Consider the following 22,178-nt stretch of genomic DNA (forward strand, 5'->3'; position numbering starts at 1 on the left):
AAAAAAAGCCTTCTTTTAATTTTATTGTTCGACCTCTTTATTTTCCATTATTTATTTCCCAGGCCAACCTTATCTTTATGCTTATTTGACCCAAATATATATATATATGTGTGTGTGTGTTAATATAAAATATTAGAAGTTTATAAGGGAAAAACATTATAATAAAGTCAAAAGACACAAACAAAATTAATTTTATATTTATCAAAATAAATTTATGTAAAATTTTCATTAATTCTTCAACTGAATGCGTTTAAATAAGAAACAAATAAAAATAAATAGGGTTTTTTGAAGAAAAAAAAAACCTTTTTCTAGGTTGGCCCAATTTTTTTATTTATGAAATGATTTATTATTATATGTAATAAGTTTATATAACTTTTTTAGGGGTGGGGTAAAAGCTAATCTAATCCATACTATTTTTGACAAAACACACATATATTTATTAAAAAGTATTTATTAGGTTGGACATTAAGTCGATCTTTATCATCTTCAAAAGAAAAAATAATTATATATTCATAAATTAGATTAAAAAATTAAACTTTCCCTATGCAAACTTAATGGCTATGTTAATGGATAATTATTATTTTTGTAATATATAAAAACTAAATATTTAAGAGATAAAAGAATGATAAGGAAATATACCAAGAATATTACTACTTGAATAGTAAAAATAATTATTTAGATTGATATTTTATTATTATAGGTTTTCTTAATCTTGGAGTTTATACTTTTCATATTTGATTACAGTTTTCATATTTATTTTATAAAGATATATTATTATTAAATTATAAAATTAATTGAAATATAATTATAACATTAATGTTAACCAAATTTAGACTATAAATGGTATATTATCCCAATCATTTGTATTTGTGTTAACCAAACTTAGGTAACAAATGTCATATTAACCCAATTATTTTAATTAATGTTATAATTAATATGTCTAAAAAAATAAATGTAATAAATATATTTTAATGATCTTTTATCATTATTTTGAATTAAAGGCCTAAGCCATGGAACTAAACCGTGGTTATTTTACTGTAAGGGGATCCATCACATCACGGTTAAGAATATTTTGTAGGGACGATGGAGGCGAAGAAATAATCAGAGTCTCATTCGGCAAAGGCAAGCAAAGCTTAGCAATTCCGTTACCAAGCATATTAGTTTTTCTGGGAACTCAGATGACCTTCGTCATCCAACATCGTTGGCGTATCTCAGGGTGGAGTTGGAAGAAATATTTTAAAACGTCAAATTTAGAAATTATATAAAAATTGAATTTTAATTTTTTTTATTGTTAAATATTTTTTAAAATATAGGATCAATTTCTTTTTTTAAAGGGTATCAAAACATTTTTAAAAGGAGTGTCATTTTTTTTTTATATTATATATATAATTTATATGGGCTAAAATAAAAGTTTAGACACTTTTGGGGTGTCAATTGACACCCCTTAATGCATGTTGGCTTCGCCAGTGGCGTATCTGATGAATCGAACGCACCAACGGATGGGTACTCGTCGAACAGTGAGGATCAGTTACAAGCTTCACCACATCATAACTGTCAGATTGAACAGAGAGCAACTCGAAGCCATGAGTCCAAGCAACTTCCAAATCGATGAACATAACCCAAAGTTCAGTTTGTAGAGGTGTTGTGGTGCCTACATGTAACATCCTCAATACCGGGTTAGTGACTAAATTATAAAATTTCAAAATTTATTGACTAAAGTATATAAATTGAACAATTCAAGGACTTATATGGAAAATTTTATATAGGACTAAATAGAAAAAAGGATGAATGAAAGGGCAAAATGGTCATTTGATCTAGAGATGAATTAAAAATATATTGTGGTAAGGATATATACACGTGGAGTTGAAGAATTAAAGGAAAAAGAAAGTTTTGAGAGAACTCTTGTTCACTCTTCTTTCTCTTCAGTCGTGAGCTACCATAACAAGGTGAGTCTTCTTGTTAGTTGATTTTGAATTGAATTTAAGTTTGGTTTATGATCCTTAGATGATACTTAAGCTTAAGGAAAGTTTAAGTAATCTTAAAATCAAAAGACAAAGAAGTTAGGAATGATTAAAGATAAGGGGTTTATAAGTGAAATCTTAGAAAAGAGTTGATAAGTAGAATTTGAAACTAAATTTGACTTGTCGTCAGTTAAATTAAGAAGTATGAAGTGTTAGAATTGAAATTAGAACATGTTGGAAATTTGGTAGGATTCTTAATTTCAAGATATAGGAGGAGATTTTGAAGATAAAGATGTGTTAGATGAATAGAAATTAGTTTGAGTATGTGTACTTGAGTTAAGAGTATGAAAGAGAATAAGACATGAAGGATTTGAGCTGATATGGGTAAATTTTCGGGTTTAAAAAGTGAAAGTTTGGTTATGAGTATAGATACTTCTTCATCCAATACCGATACTTTAATAGTAAAATAGTGATTTTTGGTTTAGGGTCGATACTAGTTGAACAGTATTGATACCATAAGCCTGAATTTGATAAGTATCGATACCATAAGCCTGAATTTGATAAAGTTATTCATGGAGCATCGATACCTGAGAAGGTAGTATCGATACCAAGGGTACTGATACCATAAGGTCAGTATCGGTATAATTTTTGAAATAAGGATTACATAATCGAAAATGGATATCGATACCTCGGCTTGGTATCGATACCACAGCTAGTGATATATTGATACCGTTGAGGAGGGTATCGATACTACTCAAGTAGAAAATTATATAAAGCCTTTCTTTTAGCTTAAGATTATTAGGATCGAATTATGATGTTTAGATTGCTGATATGTATATAAAATGTATGATTGTGTAGATATCGAGTACAAGCAAGTTCCGAAACGACTGCAGAGTTAGGATCAATCCAAAGAGATAAAATCATAGAAGTGGATTTGGAATTAAGTGAGGTTAAGGTGAGTGCATATTATAGGTGTAATTCAATGGAAAGCAGACTTGTGATAAGTCTATTTCCTATGTAGGTTTTCATTGTACAATAGATATGAACATGCATATATATGTATATATATATATATATATATATATATATATTATGATAATTATAAACACATGCATAAGATATATATGTTTATATGATTTGAAACATGCTATATGTACATGTGATATGTGACAAAAGATAAGACATATATGATTATAAGATGAATGACATGAGTATATGAATATGTGGTGAAGTAATGATTATATGAATATATAAAGCATAATGATAATGCCCATGTTATGTGATATAAGAGTTATAGGTATAGTTGGCATGCCAAGAGTCAAGGGTTACATAGGTCTTTCGGGACATATATATAGGTCCTTTGGGACATACACGAGGTCTTTCGGGACATATTTCACATGCCACTTAGTGGATTCTTATACGAGTTGTGATGATAGCATATGTGGACAACCTCAATGTACTCACATACATTAAGTCCTCAGTAGTGTACATGGGCCTATAAAAGATATAAAAAGTGTTTACATTATTATGTGCTATCATGTTATTATTGTTTACAATAAATCATATGTGATATGATAATTATGATTTTATTTGAATAATTACATTACATGTTCATATTTATAGGAAATATATTATTATGTTTTTTTATGTCCCACTAAGTCTATTTAGCATGTAAGTTTTTTTTTACACGTAGGTATTGAGAAACAAGAGGATCAGACATAGGATCTGCAGAACAACATATCTACACTTGAAGATCAGATCATAAGTAAATTACACAGTATGTCTTTTGTTGTATTAAAGGTGTTGGCATGTAAACAAATTGTGATTTACGTATGCTCTGGTCAGTTTTGTAATATTTTGATGATACTTATGTAAATGGTTAACTTTATTTTTTACGAAAGTTTGAATTTTCATTATTTCTATAAGTTTTAAAAAAATTTGAATAGTCAATGTGATATCTCGGATTCGTATCCGGGTTGGGTTGTTACACTACAGTTCTGTGGAAACTAACTAATTACCAGCGGAGTTCCCAATGGCACCTCCAATAGAAACAGAATTTGAAGCACCGAAGAGAGCACCATCTGCATTAAGGCAATACCAGCCAACGGGCGGTCTTTGCCATTGAAACGACACAATTACTCTCTCAAGCAAGGGATCTACAACTTTTTTACAGCCATAGAAGAGCTTCGCCCATGCAGTACTATGAGAAAAGACCGAGCGTTGAGGGCGACAAGAAGCCGTAAAAACTTGGTCGTTGCTTTTTTTCCATATCTGCCAAGCGAGAGAAGAGAAAAGTAGGCACCAAGGAACATAGAGCTCCCTCACAATGCTGTTATCAAGAATATTAGAACTTAGTCATCTCTCAATATCCGATGAAAAGAATTCAATCGCACGAGTCGACGGAACAATGCGATCCCATAGGGAATGAGCTTGAGGACAATCTCGGAGCACATGGATTGTGGACTCTTGCGGGGCATTGCAATTCATGCAAGACGGATCATCGGTAAGACTCACAAAAATACGTTTAACTCATTCGAGATTCGTCATGAGTTTTTGACGAAAGTTGTCCAAAGAAAGCGTCATATGCGCCGCGGAACTTGAAGATGCCAGGACTCTCAAACTGGAGATCGAACATCCCAGTTGTGTTCAACTAGGGAGTGGTAAGCCAAATTAGTACTTCAGACCCCATCTCCACATGCAAGAATCAGCCATGTCGATGTTGACTGGAGGTCGAATGCCTAAGTTGTAAGGTAGAGCATTGCGCGTCAACAATGAATCAAGAGCCTCAATGTTCCATAATCCTTCTGAGGTGACAAGATCAGTAATGCTAACATTCTCATCTATGATTGTAGAGCGAAGGGCATAGCGACGCAAAGGGCCAAGTTGCGGCACCCATATATCATCCCAAAGACGTACTCCTAACCCATTTTCAACTGACCAAGTTATGTTTTGTCGCAGATCTTCTCACACAGAAATAGGGGCGCGCTGCAAGGGGGAGTAGTTCGCACGTCTGATAGATAAGGGACATAACCCTATCACTTTATATTTCTCATGGAGCAAAGTGATCCAAGAGAATCAGGCCGAGTAACTAGGTGTTTCCAATTTTCATGATGAAAGCCACATTTTGCTCATAGATTTTGAAGAAACCAAGCCCTCCCCTATCAATGGGCTGACACAAGGAATCCCATTTGACGAGGGGCACTTTTCGAACATTAAACATCGAATCTCAAATGAAATGACAAATAATAATAGACTCAATGTCACTACAAATCTTTTTAGGGAGTTGGCATGAATGCATGAAATAGATAGGAATGACGACCAAAACGGACTTTATAGGGGTAATACGTCCTGCTAACGAAAGAGAGCGAGCAAACCATCCATTGAGCTTAGTCCTCATCTTTTCCAAGACCAAGTCATAATCTAAACATCGTGCATGTTTATTAATGACAGGAACACCAAGATACTTCCCAAATGAATCCACAATTTGAACCCAAGACTGGCCTCAATGGAGGCTCGCAAATCATGTGGCACGTCGAGAGAGAAGAATATTTGAGATTTCTTTCTACTAATCCGATATCCTGAGAATTTACCAAACTTCGATAGAATAAGATCCATTATCTCTATCTGAGCCTCAGTAGCCTTGATATATAGAATTAAATCATCTGCGGAAAAGAGAAGTAAAATCGCAGTGCCATTTCTTGAAAGTCGAATAGGCGTGTGAGCATGGGTTGCTCTCTATGCAATTAATAGAATATAGTTTAGAGACTAATTTAAAACTGGGTCATAGTTTGAATACTGATAAAGAATGTTATAAACTTTAAAGATCAATTTAGAATGAAGTCATAGTTTTGAGTACCCACTATGCAATTAAATTTAATCTAAATATATATATATATGTATTATGTAGTCGTGTGGTTCATAATTTTCTAAGTACTATAATCCTACTTTTTAAGAAAAAGTGAAAGGCAGAAATGCACACATCACTGCCATCATTACTGTCATCACTCAACAAAAACTAAATTCCAAAAAAATCTCTCTTTTTCATAGAACCATTGATGATTCTCTGAGTTTATTACAGCCCTTGCTTTCTATGTCCCAAAAATAGAGAAATATACATAGCATGGAGATTAGCACTAACATATTCCTCTTCTACTGCATCTTCTTCTTTCCAGGTGACTTCTTCTTCATCTGCTGGTTTTTTCCACTATTGTCTTTTTTTCCTCAATTCATTTGATTATATGATTAGCTATAAGTCTATAGTTACCAGAAAATAAGGAGGAGATTTAATATTTATAATTTTAATTCCTGATTAAGGTCCAAGTGATACAAGGAAGGTTGGGATTTCCAGTGACCAAAAGGACATTACAACTCCACTAACAACAGTACCTACTCCATCCAGTCCAGTATTGAACCCTCATTCGATGTCTCCGGTGACCATGTCACCGGTGACAGTTCCGACAACGATGATGACTCCGGGTGCCAGCTGGTGTGTGGCTAGCCAAAGTGCATCAGAGACTGCATTACAAGTTGCACTGGACTATGCATGTGGGCATGGTGGAGCCGACTGTAGAGCAATTCAACCTGGTGGAAGCTGTTACAATCCGGACACCGTTCGTGCTCATGCTTCTTATGCGTTTAACAGCTATTTTCAGAAGAATCCGATTCCTAGCAGCTGTAATTTTGGAGGAACGGCGGTTACTACCGGCACTGATCCAAGTAAGACTTGTCACTTTGCTAAAGTTACAAATAGAATGTGGGGTTTTACTCATCCTTGGACATTGATTTCAGGTAGAGGGACATGTCAGTATGAATCCACAAGGTAAACTTTCACTCTACTTTTTGGTTTGCTTTTGTCATCCAATTAATTAAGTTTAAAGTAAGGCAGTGCCAATGGTGAAAATTGCAGCACAACTTCTTCCATCTTAGACACTACCATTGCAAACGGTTCAAATGTTTTGGTGCTGTGCCTTCAACTGTCTCCGCCTCCAAAATGAATCCCACGCAATCCATTTTCATCACCATCGCATGCCTCATTTGCTGCTGCCTAGATACTACCAATAGAATCCATCAAGTCTGTGTTACTCAGGGAAAACGTCAAGGTTCGAATTCACGTTAGACAGGACAATATGAATATCTTTGACCACTCTACCAATAAATCAATTTTAATAATTTAATCTTTTAAAAAGTATTACAATCTCTTTTGTACTTGTATAATAATTATAGTTATGACCTCTTTTATATTAAAAAAACATTTTTGGCTTAAGCATTCTCTTGATTAAAGATATTGGTGATTTAATTAATTTTCAAATTATATTAACAATTCCAAATACAAACCTTAGCTTAGCTAACTGGTTGGCAATATTATGAGATAAATATATATTTCGGTCATCTAGGCTGAAGGCACTTTCAACTAATCATGCCTTATCGAAAGTGCTCTTAGTTGGCAGCACTCTCGGCTTATGTGACTAACAAAGGTGTATTTAGATATGGGCCTACTTAGACTATAACCCACCCCATTTCCCAAAAAATAAAAAAAATATAATTTAAATAAAAATATGTTTAAATTATATTAAAAATTATATTGGCCTAAGGGTGCGTTTGGTTCACGGAATGTAAGATTACCAGTGGGAATAAAAGATTACCAGGGAATAGGATTACTGGGAATGTTGTATTTTGTGTTTGGTTGGTTTAGCAGGAATGTAAGATTACCGTGTTTGGTCAAAGGAATAAAAGATTATTGGAATGTATATTTGACCAAATTGTCCTTATTATATATTTGTATAATATTACAAATTGTAAAATATTTATATATTTTCTTTAAAAAATTAAATTCATAATATTATATAATTTTTTACAAAATTAAAAATATAAAAAATGTTTAATGAAAGGGTAAAAAAAATTTAACCCCTAAACTTCATATAAAATTTTAATTATAGACTTTTTTTGTAAATCTAAAATAATTTAAGGATAAATTTGTAATTTAACATTCGTAGAATTTTTATTATTCAATGACAGAAGAAGGATATTTTTGAAAAAAAATAAAAATTTAAGGGCATTTTAGTCCAAAACGCCGGTAATGTTACAATACCTAAGGGAAGGGAGGTAATGACATTCCCGGTAATATACCCCAAAAAATCTACTATTGGTAATAAAATATTACCGGGAATGAGATTCCCAGTCAACCAAACATGGGAATGTGGGATTCCCATCCCATGGGAATCCCACATTCCTTGAACCAAACACCCCCTAATTGATAGTATATTTTCCTAGAATCAGTTTAAATACATGTAATTATTATATTTTTAAATTGAAAAATATATGAATTATGTTAGATAATTTTTTTATTATATTTATGTTGACCCACCTAATAAAACTTTTCTATATTCGTCATAGGTGGCTGGAATAATATAACACCTAACGATTTTATTAATACGAGATATAATTAGCATATACAAACAATTTGAGATGAAATTAAAATATTTAAAAGCTTAGGGACCAATTTAGAAAGAGAAACATAGTTTATGAATGAAATTGTAATGTTTAAAAGTTTGAGGACTAATTTAGAATGCTAATCATAATTTGAGGATGAAATTGGAATTTTTAAAACTTTATGGATGAATTTAAAATGAGGGTCATAATTGAAGAATGTTGATGAAATTAACTCTAAAATCAATATTATATTGATAAAATTATATAAAGGGGAACATGACCACGTGTGAAGGATGAACAAAAATATTGTTTGAAGTGGTGCCTATTTGTAACTCAAAAGTGTTGCCAAAAATGGTAGCCAAGCAAGCAAGCCGTCAACCACACCACCACTTCTTTCCCAGCGGTGCATTTAAATAAGCTTAACTAAACCCCATTACTGTACTTTCTTCTTCTTCTTCGTATTCGTCACAAAAGAAAATAAAAAGGGATCTCTCCATTGATACAGAGCTTCAGGTTTGCTTTTTAGATTGATAAATGTTGTTGTTGTTTTTTCATTCATGTTATTTAGTTTGTATTTTTTAAAAAGGGTATCGTTTACTTTCTTCAGTTGATTACTGTTCTTTGTGTATAATCTGCTCTGTGTTTGATTTTCGTCCTTGTATTCATGATACCAGGAAGTCTACCTGTGTAATTGATATGGGTATATCTTGTTACCCAGATTCTTTATTTTCTCAAAAATGTTTGTCTGATGCTTATTTCAATCCGTTATCAGATTTCAAATATATGAAAAGATTTAGAAGAAACTTGTATACTGACGTTATCAATAATGTATGTACGTATGAATGAATGAAGTCACTGGACATTGAATTCTGATCAAAAAAGGAGTGACTGACAGTGTTCTTTGAGGAAATACGGTGCGATTAAATGCATGATTAACTGATCATCTAATGGAATGCTAACTTGTTTTTGCAGAGTTGAGAATGCAAGATGAATAAAACAGGCAATGGCTATTCAGCTTCCATGAGAAATGGAATGAAGAAACAAGATTATCAAAAGAATCTTCAAAGTCGAAATGATGCAATAGGAAGTGATCTTTGGACAGATGGACTTATTTGTGCTTTTGAATATGTTGAAGGCCAAGGTAAAACAGGTCAGCAGAAATCCCCTGCAAAGCTCTGGTCTGCACAATATGGTTCGAAAGAAGCTTCTAGAAGGCGGATCTATGCATATGAACCCGAAAACTCTTTGATCGAAAATGCCAGTTCTAACAATATAGCTTACTTCCCGATCTTGAAAGAGTCTGCAGTAACAGTTAAAGATGCATCATATGAAAACCCTTGTACCAGAAATCTCAGTCCCGGGGAAGAGTTCCCAAGATCGTATTGGAAACCGATTGGTTGGGGCAGAGTTTATGAACTGGTCCAGATGCTGCAAGTTGATGGTGGATGGGACTCTCAGCCAATTGAGCTGTCAGAGAATGAAGATGAAGTGACTATTGCAGATCTAGCAGCTCCTTACTGGGAAAGGCCATCTGGTCCGACTTGGTGGTGTCATGTTGCGGCAGATCACCCAGCGATAAATGCATGGTTAAGTACAGCTCCCTGGCTGCATCCTGCTATAAGTGTTGCTTTGCGAGATGAAAGTAGGCTGATAAGCGAGCGTATGAAGTACCTATTTTATGAGGTACACTCACTATATTAAGGTCTACATTCAGCTTGTTTCTTTATCATATGCATCGGGTCAAGTTGAGACTTCCTTGAATGAAGTTAGCATCCTCCTTAACACGTTTAGCGCAATCCAGGTGAAATCTATGCCCTCGAAGTAAAGCAGGATTCTCAATTTTATCCACCAAACTATATAATTTAGGCTTCTTATTTCATATTTTAAGTCTGACTAGTCCAAACCTTATGTCAAATTTAATGCAATTATGTGCTTCATGTATATCTACAGGTTCCTGTCATTGTTGCTGGTGGACTGTTATTTGAGCTATTGGGACAGTCAGCTGGTGATCCTCTAGCAGAAGAAGATGACATCCCAATTGTTCTAAGATCATGGCATGCACAAAACTTTTTAATAACAGCATTGCATGTCAAAGGGTCTGCATCAAACATCAATGTCTTAGGTATTGCAGAAGTTCAGGTTCGTTCCTGTACCCTGCAAATATTCATAAACTAAAGTTCGTAAAATGCTTGCGATGCTTAGAAGTGCAGTGATTTCAGGAAATGCTTATTTCTGGAGGCACTAATATCCCAAGAACTATCCATGAGGTTATAGCACATCTCACTTGTCGCCTCGCAAGATGGGATGACAGGTTAATAAATTTCAATTTATGGATCTCATGGAATTAGAGTTTATCATCATTCTTAAATAATATAATGATCGACAATCATATGTTCCGCCATTCCTTTATCCCTTCTACTCTAATCCAAAATGACATTTTTTCTTCAAATTTTACATCTTAGGTTGTTTCGGAAAGAAATTTTTGGTGAAGCAGATGAAATTGAGTTGAAGTTTATGAACAGGTGTTTCCATGCATATTGGATTATTTATCTTGTTAACCAAATGAGTTTCTTATTCATACCGACTTCAGTCATTTTCCTTTGCTTGACATATTTAACCAATACTTATTACATCAACAGGAGGAACCACGAGGATCTGCATCTTTTCACAATAATTCTGAACCAGGAGATCAGAAGGTTGTCGACGCAGGTAAATCAATCTTCTATTTTGGACTGGTGATCAAGTCTAGAATAGGATTCTTGAAGATGTTAAGAACCATCTGTACTGCAGGTCATAAGAGTGAAATGGTGTCTCCATGCAAGAGAAGAGATTGTGTTTGAGCTTCTTCAACATTTGAGAGGGAATGCAACAAGGGTATTGCTCAATGGAGTGAGAAAGAGTACGAGGGAAATGATTTCAGAGCAAGAGGCGGTTCGCGGTCGCTTATTTACAATTCAAGACGTCATGCAGAGTACAGTTCGCGCATGGTTACAGGTTAACCTCTCATGACTAGATTCAAATTTGGTCTTTTTGTCACAATACTAGGCTCTATCCGGTTATTACTTTTTCTACTTGCTCGAAGCTTTTCCAAAACATGGCCATATTATTTTCAGGATAGAAGTCTCACCGTGTCACATAATTTAGGAATCTTTGGTGGCTGTGGCCTTATTCTTTCTGTCATCACCGGACTTTTCAGGATCAATGTGGATGGAATACCTGGAAACAACGACAATTCCCCGTATGCATTTCTTATATTTTCTGGTATCCTCGTGTGTCTAGGAGTAGCTTTAATTTCCATTGGTCTGCTCTATCTGGGGCTGAAGAAACCAATCATTGTGAGGATGTTGAGGTGAGAAAATTAGAGCTGGAGGAGCTGGTTAGGATGTTTTAAAAGGAGACAGAATCTCATGCGCAGGTCCGAAAGAGCGTTGCTTGAGCTATTAAGCCCCCTACAACTGCAAGTATACTTCCTTCTGGTGAAGGTTATGTCCTCATTGGTTAAATGCTGCCTCCAAAAGTAAGTTGTTTTAGCATCTAACACCCGTATATACGAAGAACTTCGATCGAACGTCTTGGTTCGATCGCCATATTATCCATTGATGATGTAGCTTTTTTTTGCAGGTATTTAAACTGGAAAGACATTGAACATCATTATGTGGATTCATGACATGTCCTGAGTTGCCTTGCAAACAGTGACCACCATCTTTTTGCTTGGGGATTCGCTCATCTTTACCTTCCTTTTATATGTATGATAATGGTATGTTTAATTTATACATACATACATACATACATATATCAAATTTGAAATGGACTAGTTTGTAATGGTGATGAAACATGGAAGACTTCAAGTGAAATTAGGATACTAGTGGTATTTGATATGTAAATAGAGGGATGAAAGACGAGATAAACCCCTATGTCATTACATGCTAGAAGTAGAACAATGTTGTCATCTTTCTAATCATTTAATGGGCAACTTGATTTTATTTACAGGAATTCTAATTTGTAAAACGAATTTGATTGAAAATTGTCAACTATAAATATTTTTGCTAATTATTTCCATAAATTACTTTGTATGGAGAATATAATATACGGCTTTAAGTTTTGTAATAAATGATTTTTTATTTTAGGGTAATCTATGAGTAACTTTCTTTTTTTCTTACAAAACTTTCGTTTTTGTTATAAATTGATTAATTACTTTTAAAATTTGGCCTTACAAAATGATTAATTACTTAATTATTATTTTTAAAATAAGAATTAATTGATATAATATTGATGGTTCATTTTTTTTATAATTAAAATTAAAATAATTAATACATATTTTTAGAATTAAATTTAAAATGGTTGATGATTGAAAACTTTGAAAGTGAGGTTAAAATGATTGATGCTTGAATTTTTTTTAGAATTAAGATCACAACGATTTAAGGATAAATGTATTATCATATATTTTAATGGCTAGTTCATGATGTTTTATATCATAGGGATTAAAAAGTTATCCATAATTGGTACCTTGCTGCTAAAAATTTAACAAACAGGATTTATCGGCCGTTGCGTCTACAATCGTCGGTGATCTCATTCGTCAATCGGTGAAGCCTAAACTTTCCGCTTATACCTTTGCAACCCTATAAATGTGATTCTTACCTCCATTTCACTGGAAAATGCCTCAATCTCCACAAATTAACGACGGACTTTTCAATTTCTTCATCCTTCGATCTCCACGGTCCACTGTTCGATGGGCCTGAAATTAGATTATGTTGGTCGACTCGTCATTCTCTCATGGTCCAACATTCAGATTGGTCACCTGTCCACCAAAACTATGCCACATCAGCACATTCGTTAAGGGTTTAATGGCGGGGTACTAAAATGAAACAAAAATTAAACGTTAGGTATGATTTAGAAAAAAATGAAAGTGTAAGTGTTTAAACATTCCAAAAATATAGCTTAGGTACTAAACGCGCAGTTTATCCTTTTTTATTAAAAAATATTTAAAATTATAATAAAGGTTTATAAAACATAAATTAAACATTTTTCTATAATCTTTAACCTAAAAACTAGCAACTTATGGTTTTGACAACCTCATCAATATTCAGTTTCTAATTTGAGTGAGAGGAAGGTTTTTAATCTTTAGAGAGAGAAAGTATGGTTTAACTTGATTTAGGGTTTCAAACACTTTGAAGGTTGAAGACGAGAGCTCTCTAGCTTCCCTAGCACTACATATAACCGGTGGAGGAAGCCTTCATCATTTGGTTTGCTTAATTTGAACTGAAATCAAAGAAATTAAAGAGATATTCTAATTATACCAAAATGAATGAAATGACAAGTTAGTAGTCTATTCATTAATTTAAAGTTGGTAAAACTATACTTTTAGTCGCTCAACTATGCACCTCTTGAAAATCATCATGTTGTCTAATTAATCCTTAAGTCGTTCAACTTTTCCCTTGCGTTCACTTTAGCATCTAACTTTTATCTTGTTTACTAAAGTTTTCAAATTCTTCATCTATTTCATTTTAATCACTAAACTTTTATCCTAATCAATTATTATTTAATCCAACATACAAAACAAAATTAATCAAATTCTTGGAATTATCAAATACTAAAATAAACATACAAAAAAAAATTTGATCATCAAACGTTAAAAAAATTCTAGACCGACTTTCGAGATGTTACATTAAATCAATTTGTATATGATATTTTTAATTAAAACAAAAATAAATTATTTTGTTATTAGATTTCGATTATTGAAGGCATTCTTAAGGTTGCCTCCAATTATTTTATTGATCTGTTTAAAGCTTCAAACAGAGGGGGTGTAACACGTATTTTCACTAATGTCCAAAAATTGAAATTTCCCTAATATGACCAAGGGTCTGTTGGCCCCTTATTAGGTAGAATATAATGATAAAAATTAAATATAAAAAAATGATAAAAGTTACCATTATATTTTTTTGTCAAAATTAACTTTGTCAGATAAAAATTATTAGTTGATTAACTATAAAAATTTGTTGTTGCTCTGACAATTTTGCATGTGTTTAATTAGTGACGTGACACATGTCATGTAATCACTTGAGCTGATGTGACACATATTATATCAGTAATTAAACACATGTAGAAATGTCACGTAAAAATATCACGTCAGTAATATATGTTGACGATTAGTCAACTAACGATTTTCATCTAACATAAGTTATTTTGACCAAAAATTAAAATATTAAAGAGTTAAAGTGATCTAAAAAGAAAAATGATACAAGCCAAATTGATCATTTGTACAATCGTGAGGGGCTCCATTTCCTTGCTTTTATTAATGAAATATCAGTCTATTGTACAAAATAATAATAATAACATTCATGAAATAAGAACCATTTTAAACTTTTATTGCAAATGATTGTCTCTTGTTTCTATATGTAATGAGGTAAGGGGAGGTAAGATAGTAGACTTACACTTATACAGCTTTCCATCATATACTTAAGACTACATGTAGATAAAAATTTTTGACAGGTATGCGTCCTTAAATCCATTAAAGCAACGGATCCGACCGAATCAGATGGCGAAACCTACTGACTCGAGGTATTTGTACTTCTAAGCTTCTGGTATTCGAGGAAGTTGATCCTGATACACGAGGAATTGCATAGTAAATGTATGAACTTATGCAATAACAGTAAACATGAATATAAAGAAGATCAAAGCAAGGACTAAGAAGTTACCGAAATTACCTCTGAAAACCGCAAACGGACGTGATGAACGTTAGAAGATCTAACAATGGTTTCCCACTTGAGATCACTGGACGGGGCGGTGTGGGCCTGAGTTTCAGTATAGTTACATGTACCAAGAGAAGACCATGAGGATGTATTTCTCGATGAAACAGCGGGCAATGTGCGCTTTAACCAAGATTCTGATGGAGCTTTTGGTAAAGGTAGGGCAAGTGGAAGTTTTAAGTTGCTGCCACTAGAACTTCCTCTGTTACTTGATTTAATTTGTGGGTGGCTTTCCGAATCAACCTTTCCATGCTCAGCTGCTTTTGAGTGTATAAATGTTTTAGGGTCCTGTATGTGCTCTCGTCGACTTAACACAAACTTCACTGGGCATTCCATATCATTCTTCCTGTTGTGGGTAACACCTAGGCATGTCAATTTACTTGAATATTGAATCAAATCTTGATCCCTTCTGGTACCGTCTGATGCGTCCATTTGCAAGTAAGGAGCATGTTTTTCAAGAGAATATGGATACACAGACTCCATGGTCTTATGCTGCACTGCTGCATTCTCATCAACAACATGAGTCAAGTGCTTGGAATCCTTTAATGAAGAATCTATTGAAGAAGTCTCCTCCATTTCCCCAGGATTAACTGGGATCTCTAAATCATCCTTCGTGCATTGAGTTAGTGCTGTTTCATCTGAATTGGATGATAAGACCCTGTGTACGGAATCTACATATAGAGTTTTCTCAACAGGGCTTGCCGAACCTGATTCCTGGCCAATACTCTCACTTGCCAGCAATTCTTGAAAATTCTTCCTTTCTTTTTAAACAGATCAACGCTACCAACCCTGCAATTCTTAGCTTTTTCAGGAATACCAAGAAACCCTTTTTCTTGATGTACCAACTGGGAAATTTGACTAGGAGACGATGATGCATTGTTACTCAGCAAATGCCTAAAAAGAGGAGCTCCAACAGGATTCTGGCAATCACTTCTATATCTATTCATGCTAGATCCACTCCCTAGATTATTCTTATCCTCGATAACCTCCTCTGTTTGAGCAATACCTGTTAGGCCTTTCTTGCCAGCAGCCTCAGCATGCTACGAAAAATGAAATGATATCAATATTTAATTTACAAAAGAAAAGAAAAAGAAAAGGTTAGATTTAGACAATCCCTTTAGGAGAAATGATCATAGGTACCTCATGTTCAGTTTCACAGCATGGTCGCAAATATGAAGATTTAGCCTCTCGCCTACGAACAGAGTATGCAGGTTTCACTGGTTTTTGAGCCTGAATTTTCATCCCTGGTATTGGGTTCAAAAGGCAGAAGAAATTTTTAAGCAAGAACTGAGGAAATAAGCCACAGACATTAGCTGAATAGTATCAGACTGGCTATAGCAATCATCTTCAGTTTCTTCCAACAAATCATCTTGTGCATAATGTAGGAACTTCTTTGGACTGAACGCACGATGTGGTTGCTGCTTATCCACAGATACGAGCTCCTTTATCTGTCTTGGTGGCTCTCGTTCTATAGGTTGTTTCCTAGTAGCATATGGTGGTGTTTCAGATGCTACAGCTTTTGCTGCAGGCAGAAAACGGCCCATCATGAAATCCCGGGTTTGTGGATCTGATGAGAAGATTCCAGATGGTTTCATATCTGAACCATCCAACTCACTCAGCCCACTAACACTACAGTTCAAGAAGAATGACTCCGACCGTGAAAGTGTATCAAGTGCATCCACATATGCCTCACCACTATCCTTTGAGCCAGAGCTCCCTGTCTCCTCCATTTCTCCAATTGCACATTCATGTTTAGTTTCATTGAGAGCCAATGATGAAACATTTTGAGAATTGTAAGGCACAATTTTTGTTTGGCATGATGCAAAAGTTTTAGCGTCAGACCCTTTTATTGAAGGCTGCTGCTTATCATTCAAAGCCCTCCCAGGTGGAAGCTTTGGGGCAATGGGAGGCTTGTCAAGAGCACGAGCTTGTGTATTTTTTTCTTCCTTGGGTTGACCTGGGGTTTTCTCCCATACAAAAGGAACTGTCCCTGGGTACCTAATTGGACCTGATTTCAGTTCAGATTTATAAATGGGCGGACTGGGTATTTTGTTGAGTGAATTATCAGTTTTCTTGTTGCCCTCAGATTCAGAACCTGCAACCTGAGATGTGAAGCGTCTCACGGAAAGAAGTGGCCGGTTAAAGTCAAGTTGCTTGTCTTCCATCAAATTCTTCAGCGACATATATCTGTTCATTCAAAATCAATGAATCAAATCAAATCCTAATGAACAATATGAAGGAACATAACAGGAACAACATATATGTGATCATTCAATTTTGCGCTGTATCCCGAGGTCAACAAAATCAGTGATTTTTCTAATCTAAAAGACCAATCATTAGCATCTAACAAGGTCTATATGCTATGTTACCGGACTAAGGCAAACATAGGATACAAGTATGTGTTTCCACAGGAATCCTCAGTTTTCCCTAAGCGTTTCCATACATCCAGAGGATTGAACTTAAGATATCTGAACGTGTCTCGAACACAAATCTTGAATACAAGTATTGTAGTGAAAAAGTCCGAATAACAAAACATGCTAACTTTCACCGGTCATATAAGGTAGGAAAAGAAATGAAAATAAAATTTCTAAATTATCATAATCCTATTCACAAATTCTTCAATCTAACAGAATCCAGTTGACTGTTTTAGATCAAGTTCAGTCTTTATTATTTCCGCAGTTTTTTCCCAGAACTCCAAATAGACAAATTGCTAAAGACGGAGGAATGCTAAAGTTTTAATCCAAAACATGAACAATTCCATAGTAAAAACAACAGCTAAAGAAAACACATTGGAGTGGCAGCAGCATCTTATTATCAGCAAATCCAGTATCAACTTATATTTCAAACAAAATAATCACAGCAAACCAGGGAGGAAAGAAAAACATGTTTCCCCTTCATTTCCATAATATAATCAAATCCAGAAGCATTTAAAAAGGAAAAATGAACAAGGAAGTACCGACATCAGATTCAGATTTCTTAGTGAATCAAAATTTATGAAGAAATCAGCATCCCCTCAGATTTGAAAGGGAAAGAAACGAAAACAATAATATAAAATGAAGCACAACATATACAGATCTTTCCGTTTCCCTTTCTCATTCGAAATTCATGATTGTTTACCAAGTAGCTGAAATGAAGTCTCAACACCCACAGCCACCGACCCGAGCATTAACCAGGAATAATTGAAGAGGAGAAACAATTGAAGTTTTGAAGGAAAATTTGCAGAAAGATTACATAAACACAACCTAACCCCAGTTCCTTTATTGGGAAAAAATCACTTGAAAATGAGATGCCTAATGAATGCATAAATTAAGTAGAAGGGAAAGAGAAAAGAATCAATGGTTATTATAATGAGAATAATAAAACAGAATATATGTATATATTAATGATAAGAAAGAGAAGAGAGGAATCAATTTGTTTGTACGCTTATACCTGACAGCCAGAGTGAAATTGAAATATAGCAATTAACACAAACAGCTTTTACCCGCCACTCAGTTACTGTTAAAACCTTGTTTTGGATGTGAGGTGATATTTATTTTTGCTGAAGTAAAAAGTTTGTAGTTTACTGATCACATTTATAGATATCTGCAGTATAAGAGGTAGATCAAAAGTTTGCAGTCTGTAAAAAGAAGATTGTTTGTTTTTTAACGTCTGTAGACTGCTAAAATGAACTGAAATATAAATAAACTGATTTTTTAAACTTAAAAGAGTTTTACAATACTGATATTTAAATAATTTTAGTTTTACAATACTGAAATTTAAATAATACATACAACTACAATAATAAATCAATCCATATTTTAAAATAAACCAATCCATACAAATAAATTATTTAAAATAAATCAATCCATATTAATAAATTATTTAAAATAAATCAATCCATATTTTAAAATAAATCAATCTATACTAATAAATTATTTAAAATAAATCAATCCATATTTTAAAATAAATCAATATATACTAATAAATTATTTAAAATAAATCAATCTATAAAACTACAATAATAAAGCAATCTATACAACTACAATAATAAATCAATCCATATTTTAAAATAAATAAATCAATCCATACAAATAAATTATTTAAAATAAATCAATCCATACTAATAAATTATTTAAAATAAATCAATCCATATTTTAAATTAAATCAATCCATACTAATAAATTATTTAAAATAAATTAATCCATACAACTACAATAATAAATCAATCCATATTTTAAAATAAATCAATCCATACAAATAAATTATTTAAAATAAATCAATTTATACTAATAAATTATTTAAAATAAATCAATCTATATTTTAAAATAAATCAATTTATACTAATAAATTATTTAAAATAAATCAATCCATACAACTACAATAATAAATCAATTCATATTTTAAAATAAATCAATCAATCAATCCATACAAATAAATTATTTAAAATAAATCAATTCATACTAATAAATTTTTTAAAATAAATCAATCCATATTTTAAAATAAATCAATCTATACTAATAAATTATTTAAAATAAATCAATCCATACAACTACAATAATAAATCAATCCATATTTTAAAATAAATCAAATCATACTAATAAATTATTTAAAATAAATTATTTTATAATAATTTATTTTATAATAAATTATTTTATAATAAATTATTTTAAAATAAATAACCTTAATTAAATTATTTAAAATTATTTTAATAAATAACTTTATTTTATAATTGTTCTTGAAGAGGTTTGAAGACCTTTGAAGACATAAAACCAAGTCTGCACCAAGAAGAGCTCGCGCAGACGTTTGAAGAGCTTCTATCTTCTAAAAAACAAACAGTCTGCGAAGCCTAATGTCTGCGCGTGGTCTGCGCGACGCAGACATAAGTGGTTTGAAGAGCTTGCACAGTAAAAACAAACACCACCTGAGTGTTAGTAGAGTCATTTTTATAAGGCAGAATTCGAGTATTGGTAGAGTCATTTTTATAAGGCGAAAAGGTAGATGAGGTACATATACTTTTTCAAAAAATTAATGTTACCTCTTAAATCATTTTTACATTTAATGTGATCTTCAAATTTAGAGAAAAAAATCAAATGTAATCTATTGACTAACAATTTTCATCTATGATCATTACGATATTAATATGACATTTCACGATATTAATGTAATAGTCTATAGTAACTGATGTGGTGGTCTATGGTGACTAGTAAAATGGTTAATGACATGACATATAAGCTATTGTTTTTTTATTGAATTCGATGGTTAAATTAAAGTTCATGACTTATTTATTTTTTAAAAGATTATTTTAAATTTTAGATTTAAAATATATAAATCTACAAAAAATTTAATATAAAATATTAAAAATAAAAGTTAATTTATTAAAAAAATAATATATATATATATATATATATATATTGACCAGAGTGATTGAAAATATTATTGTTAAATGATTCATCGAATTTAGAAACGAATTTTAGTTTGAGTTTTATTTTATTTAGTAGTATAATTATATTGTTATGTTTATACAAGTCAATTCTAATGTAAGTTTTGTTTTGTTTTTATTTTATAGAGACAAATTTGTTAATACTTTTTAGATCTAGTTTAGGTGAAATCTTACTTTCTTCTATCATGATAAATTTACTAAAATGCTCGTCTTGATTATATAATTATTTTTTTTTATATATTTTTAAATGAGAAAATAACTTCAGTGATCAAAAATCTCAGATAATATACGATTTTGACCAACTTTTTTTGGATTTGCGAAAATGACCAACAAAATCGCAATGCGATCTCTAATTCGCATTGCGATCTCCACTATCGCAAATTCGCGTTGCATTTCGCGTTGCGATAGTTGGAAATCGCGTTGCGATTTTCCATTTCGCGTTGCGATAGTTGAAAATCGCGTTGCGATAGTCTACAATGTCATTGCGATTTTCCAAATTCGTTGCGATAGTTAAAAAAAAAGATTTTGTTTCTTAAGAATTTTCTCTAAAAAGATAGTATCTGCGCGGACGTGTCGAAGACACGTATGACCACGACCACGACCACGACACGACCCGACCCGACCCGAGACGAGACGGACGGACGGCGACGGCGGCGCGCGAGAGTCCCCCTTGTTCTCTATCTCTCAACAAGGAAGTGGGAAAGCCAAGCCTTAAATGCCATTCCCAATAGTGTTTCCAATACTATGTGGGATTTGAGCATTACCAACACTTGTTCCCAATACTATGTGGGATTGAGCCTTAAATAGTGATATTATTTTTGAATGTTTTGCTTAAAATTGCAATAATCGCGATTGATTGTAGATTGACTTTTAATTATGACATATTTAATCGTATAATACTAATGCAATTGGTTGCTGATTCAGTTGTTTTAAGGTGCATGATTGTTAATTGTTTCCTGAATAATCACATTGTATTGGAAACAAGTGTTGGTAATGCTCAATCCCACATAGTATTGGAAACACTATAGAGAATGGTATTTAAGGCTTGGCTTTCCCACTTCCTTGTTGAGTGAGAGAGAACAAGGGGGACTCTCGCACGCCGCCACTGCCGTCCGTCTCGTCTCGTCTCGGGTCGTGGTAATATGTGTCTTTGACACGTCCGCGCGGATACTATTTTTTTAGAGAAAATTCTTAAGAAACAAAATCTTTTTTTTAACTGTCACAACGACTTTTCGCAACGAATTTGGAAAATCGCAACGATAACTGTAGACTATCGCAACAAATTTGGAAAATCGCAACGACAACTGTAAACTGTCGCAACGCAATTTTCAACTATCGCAACGCGAACTGGAAAATCGCAACGCGAAATGGAAAATCGCAACGCGATTTTCAACTATCGCAACGCGAACTGGAAAATCGCAACGCGAAATGGAAAATCGCAACGCGATTTTCGCAACGAATTTGGAAAATCGCAACGACAACTGTAGACTATCGCAACGAATTTGGAAAATCACAACGATAACTGTAGACTATCGCAACTCGAACTGGAAAATCGCAACGCGAAATGGAAAATCGCAACGCGATTTTCAACTATCGCAACGTGAACTGGAAAATCGCAACGCG

General features: G+C 33.2%; 4 protein-coding genes across 5 annotated transcripts; 2 read left to right on the forward strand and 2 right to left on the reverse strand.

Moving 5' to 3' along the window:
• Window positions 1–6,028: 6,028 nt before the first annotated feature.
• LOC120140230 (major pollen allergen Ole e 10-like) lies at window positions 6,029–7,092 on the forward strand. Its single transcript, XM_039155240.1, has 4 exons — window positions 6,029–6,133; window positions 6,276–6,677; window positions 6,750–6,780; window positions 6,868–7,092. The coding sequence occupies exons 1-4, from the start codon at window positions 6,082–6,084 to the stop codon at window positions 6,953–6,955; spliced, it is 573 nt and encodes a 190-aa protein (XP_039011171.1). The 5' UTR covers window positions 6,029–6,081; the 3' UTR covers window positions 6,956–7,092.
• Window positions 7,093–9,377: 2,285 nt separating this feature from the next.
• On the forward strand, window positions 9,378–11,781 carry LOC120140290 (zinc transport protein ZntB-like). Its single transcript, XM_039155289.1, has 7 exons — window positions 9,378–10,073; window positions 10,341–10,529; window positions 10,610–10,701; window positions 10,853–10,912; window positions 11,030–11,099; window positions 11,181–11,384; window positions 11,504–11,781. Exons 1-7 carry the CDS (start codon window positions 9,378–9,380, stop codon window positions 11,741–11,743), a joined length of 1,551 nt encoding a protein of 516 aa, XP_039011220.1. The 3' UTR covers window positions 11,744–11,781.
• Window positions 11,782–14,854: 3,073 nt separating this feature from the next.
• Window positions 14,855–17,425, reverse strand: LOC120140392. 2 transcript variants are annotated; one of them, XM_039155380.1, is made up of 4 exons: window positions 16,946–17,425; window positions 16,277–16,870; window positions 15,095–16,176; window positions 14,855–14,990 (listed from the first exon to the last, which is right to left on the reverse strand). In XM_039155380.1, exons 1-2 carry the CDS (start codon window positions 17,329–17,331, stop codon window positions 16,393–16,395), a joined length of 864 nt encoding a protein of 287 aa, XP_039011311.1. In that variant the 5' UTR covers window positions 17,332–17,425; the 3' UTR covers window positions 14,855–14,990; window positions 15,095–16,176; window positions 16,277–16,392. The 2 variants fall into 2 exon arrangements, with proteins under 2 accessions (XP_039011311.1, XP_039011310.1); XM_039155379.1 differs by having other exon boundaries at window positions 16,277–17,425.
• On the reverse strand, window positions 14,961–16,378 carry LOC120140291. The gene is made up of 4 exons (XM_039155290.1): window positions 16,277–16,378; window positions 15,925–16,176; window positions 15,095–15,850; window positions 14,961–14,990 (listed from the first exon to the last, which is right to left on the reverse strand). Exons 1-4 carry the CDS (start codon window positions 16,376–16,378, stop codon window positions 14,961–14,963), a joined length of 1,140 nt encoding a protein of 379 aa, XP_039011221.1.
• Window positions 17,426–22,178: the final 4,753 nt, after the last annotated feature.

The sequence above is a fragment of the Hibiscus syriacus genome, unplaced genomic scaffold, assembly GCF_006381635.1.
Source record: "Hibiscus syriacus cultivar Baekdansim isolate YM2019G1 unplaced genomic scaffold, ASM638163v2 tig00110783_pilon, whole genome shotgun sequence".
Classification (NCBI taxonomy): domain Eukaryota; kingdom Viridiplantae; phylum Streptophyta; class Magnoliopsida; order Malvales; family Malvaceae; genus Hibiscus; species Hibiscus syriacus.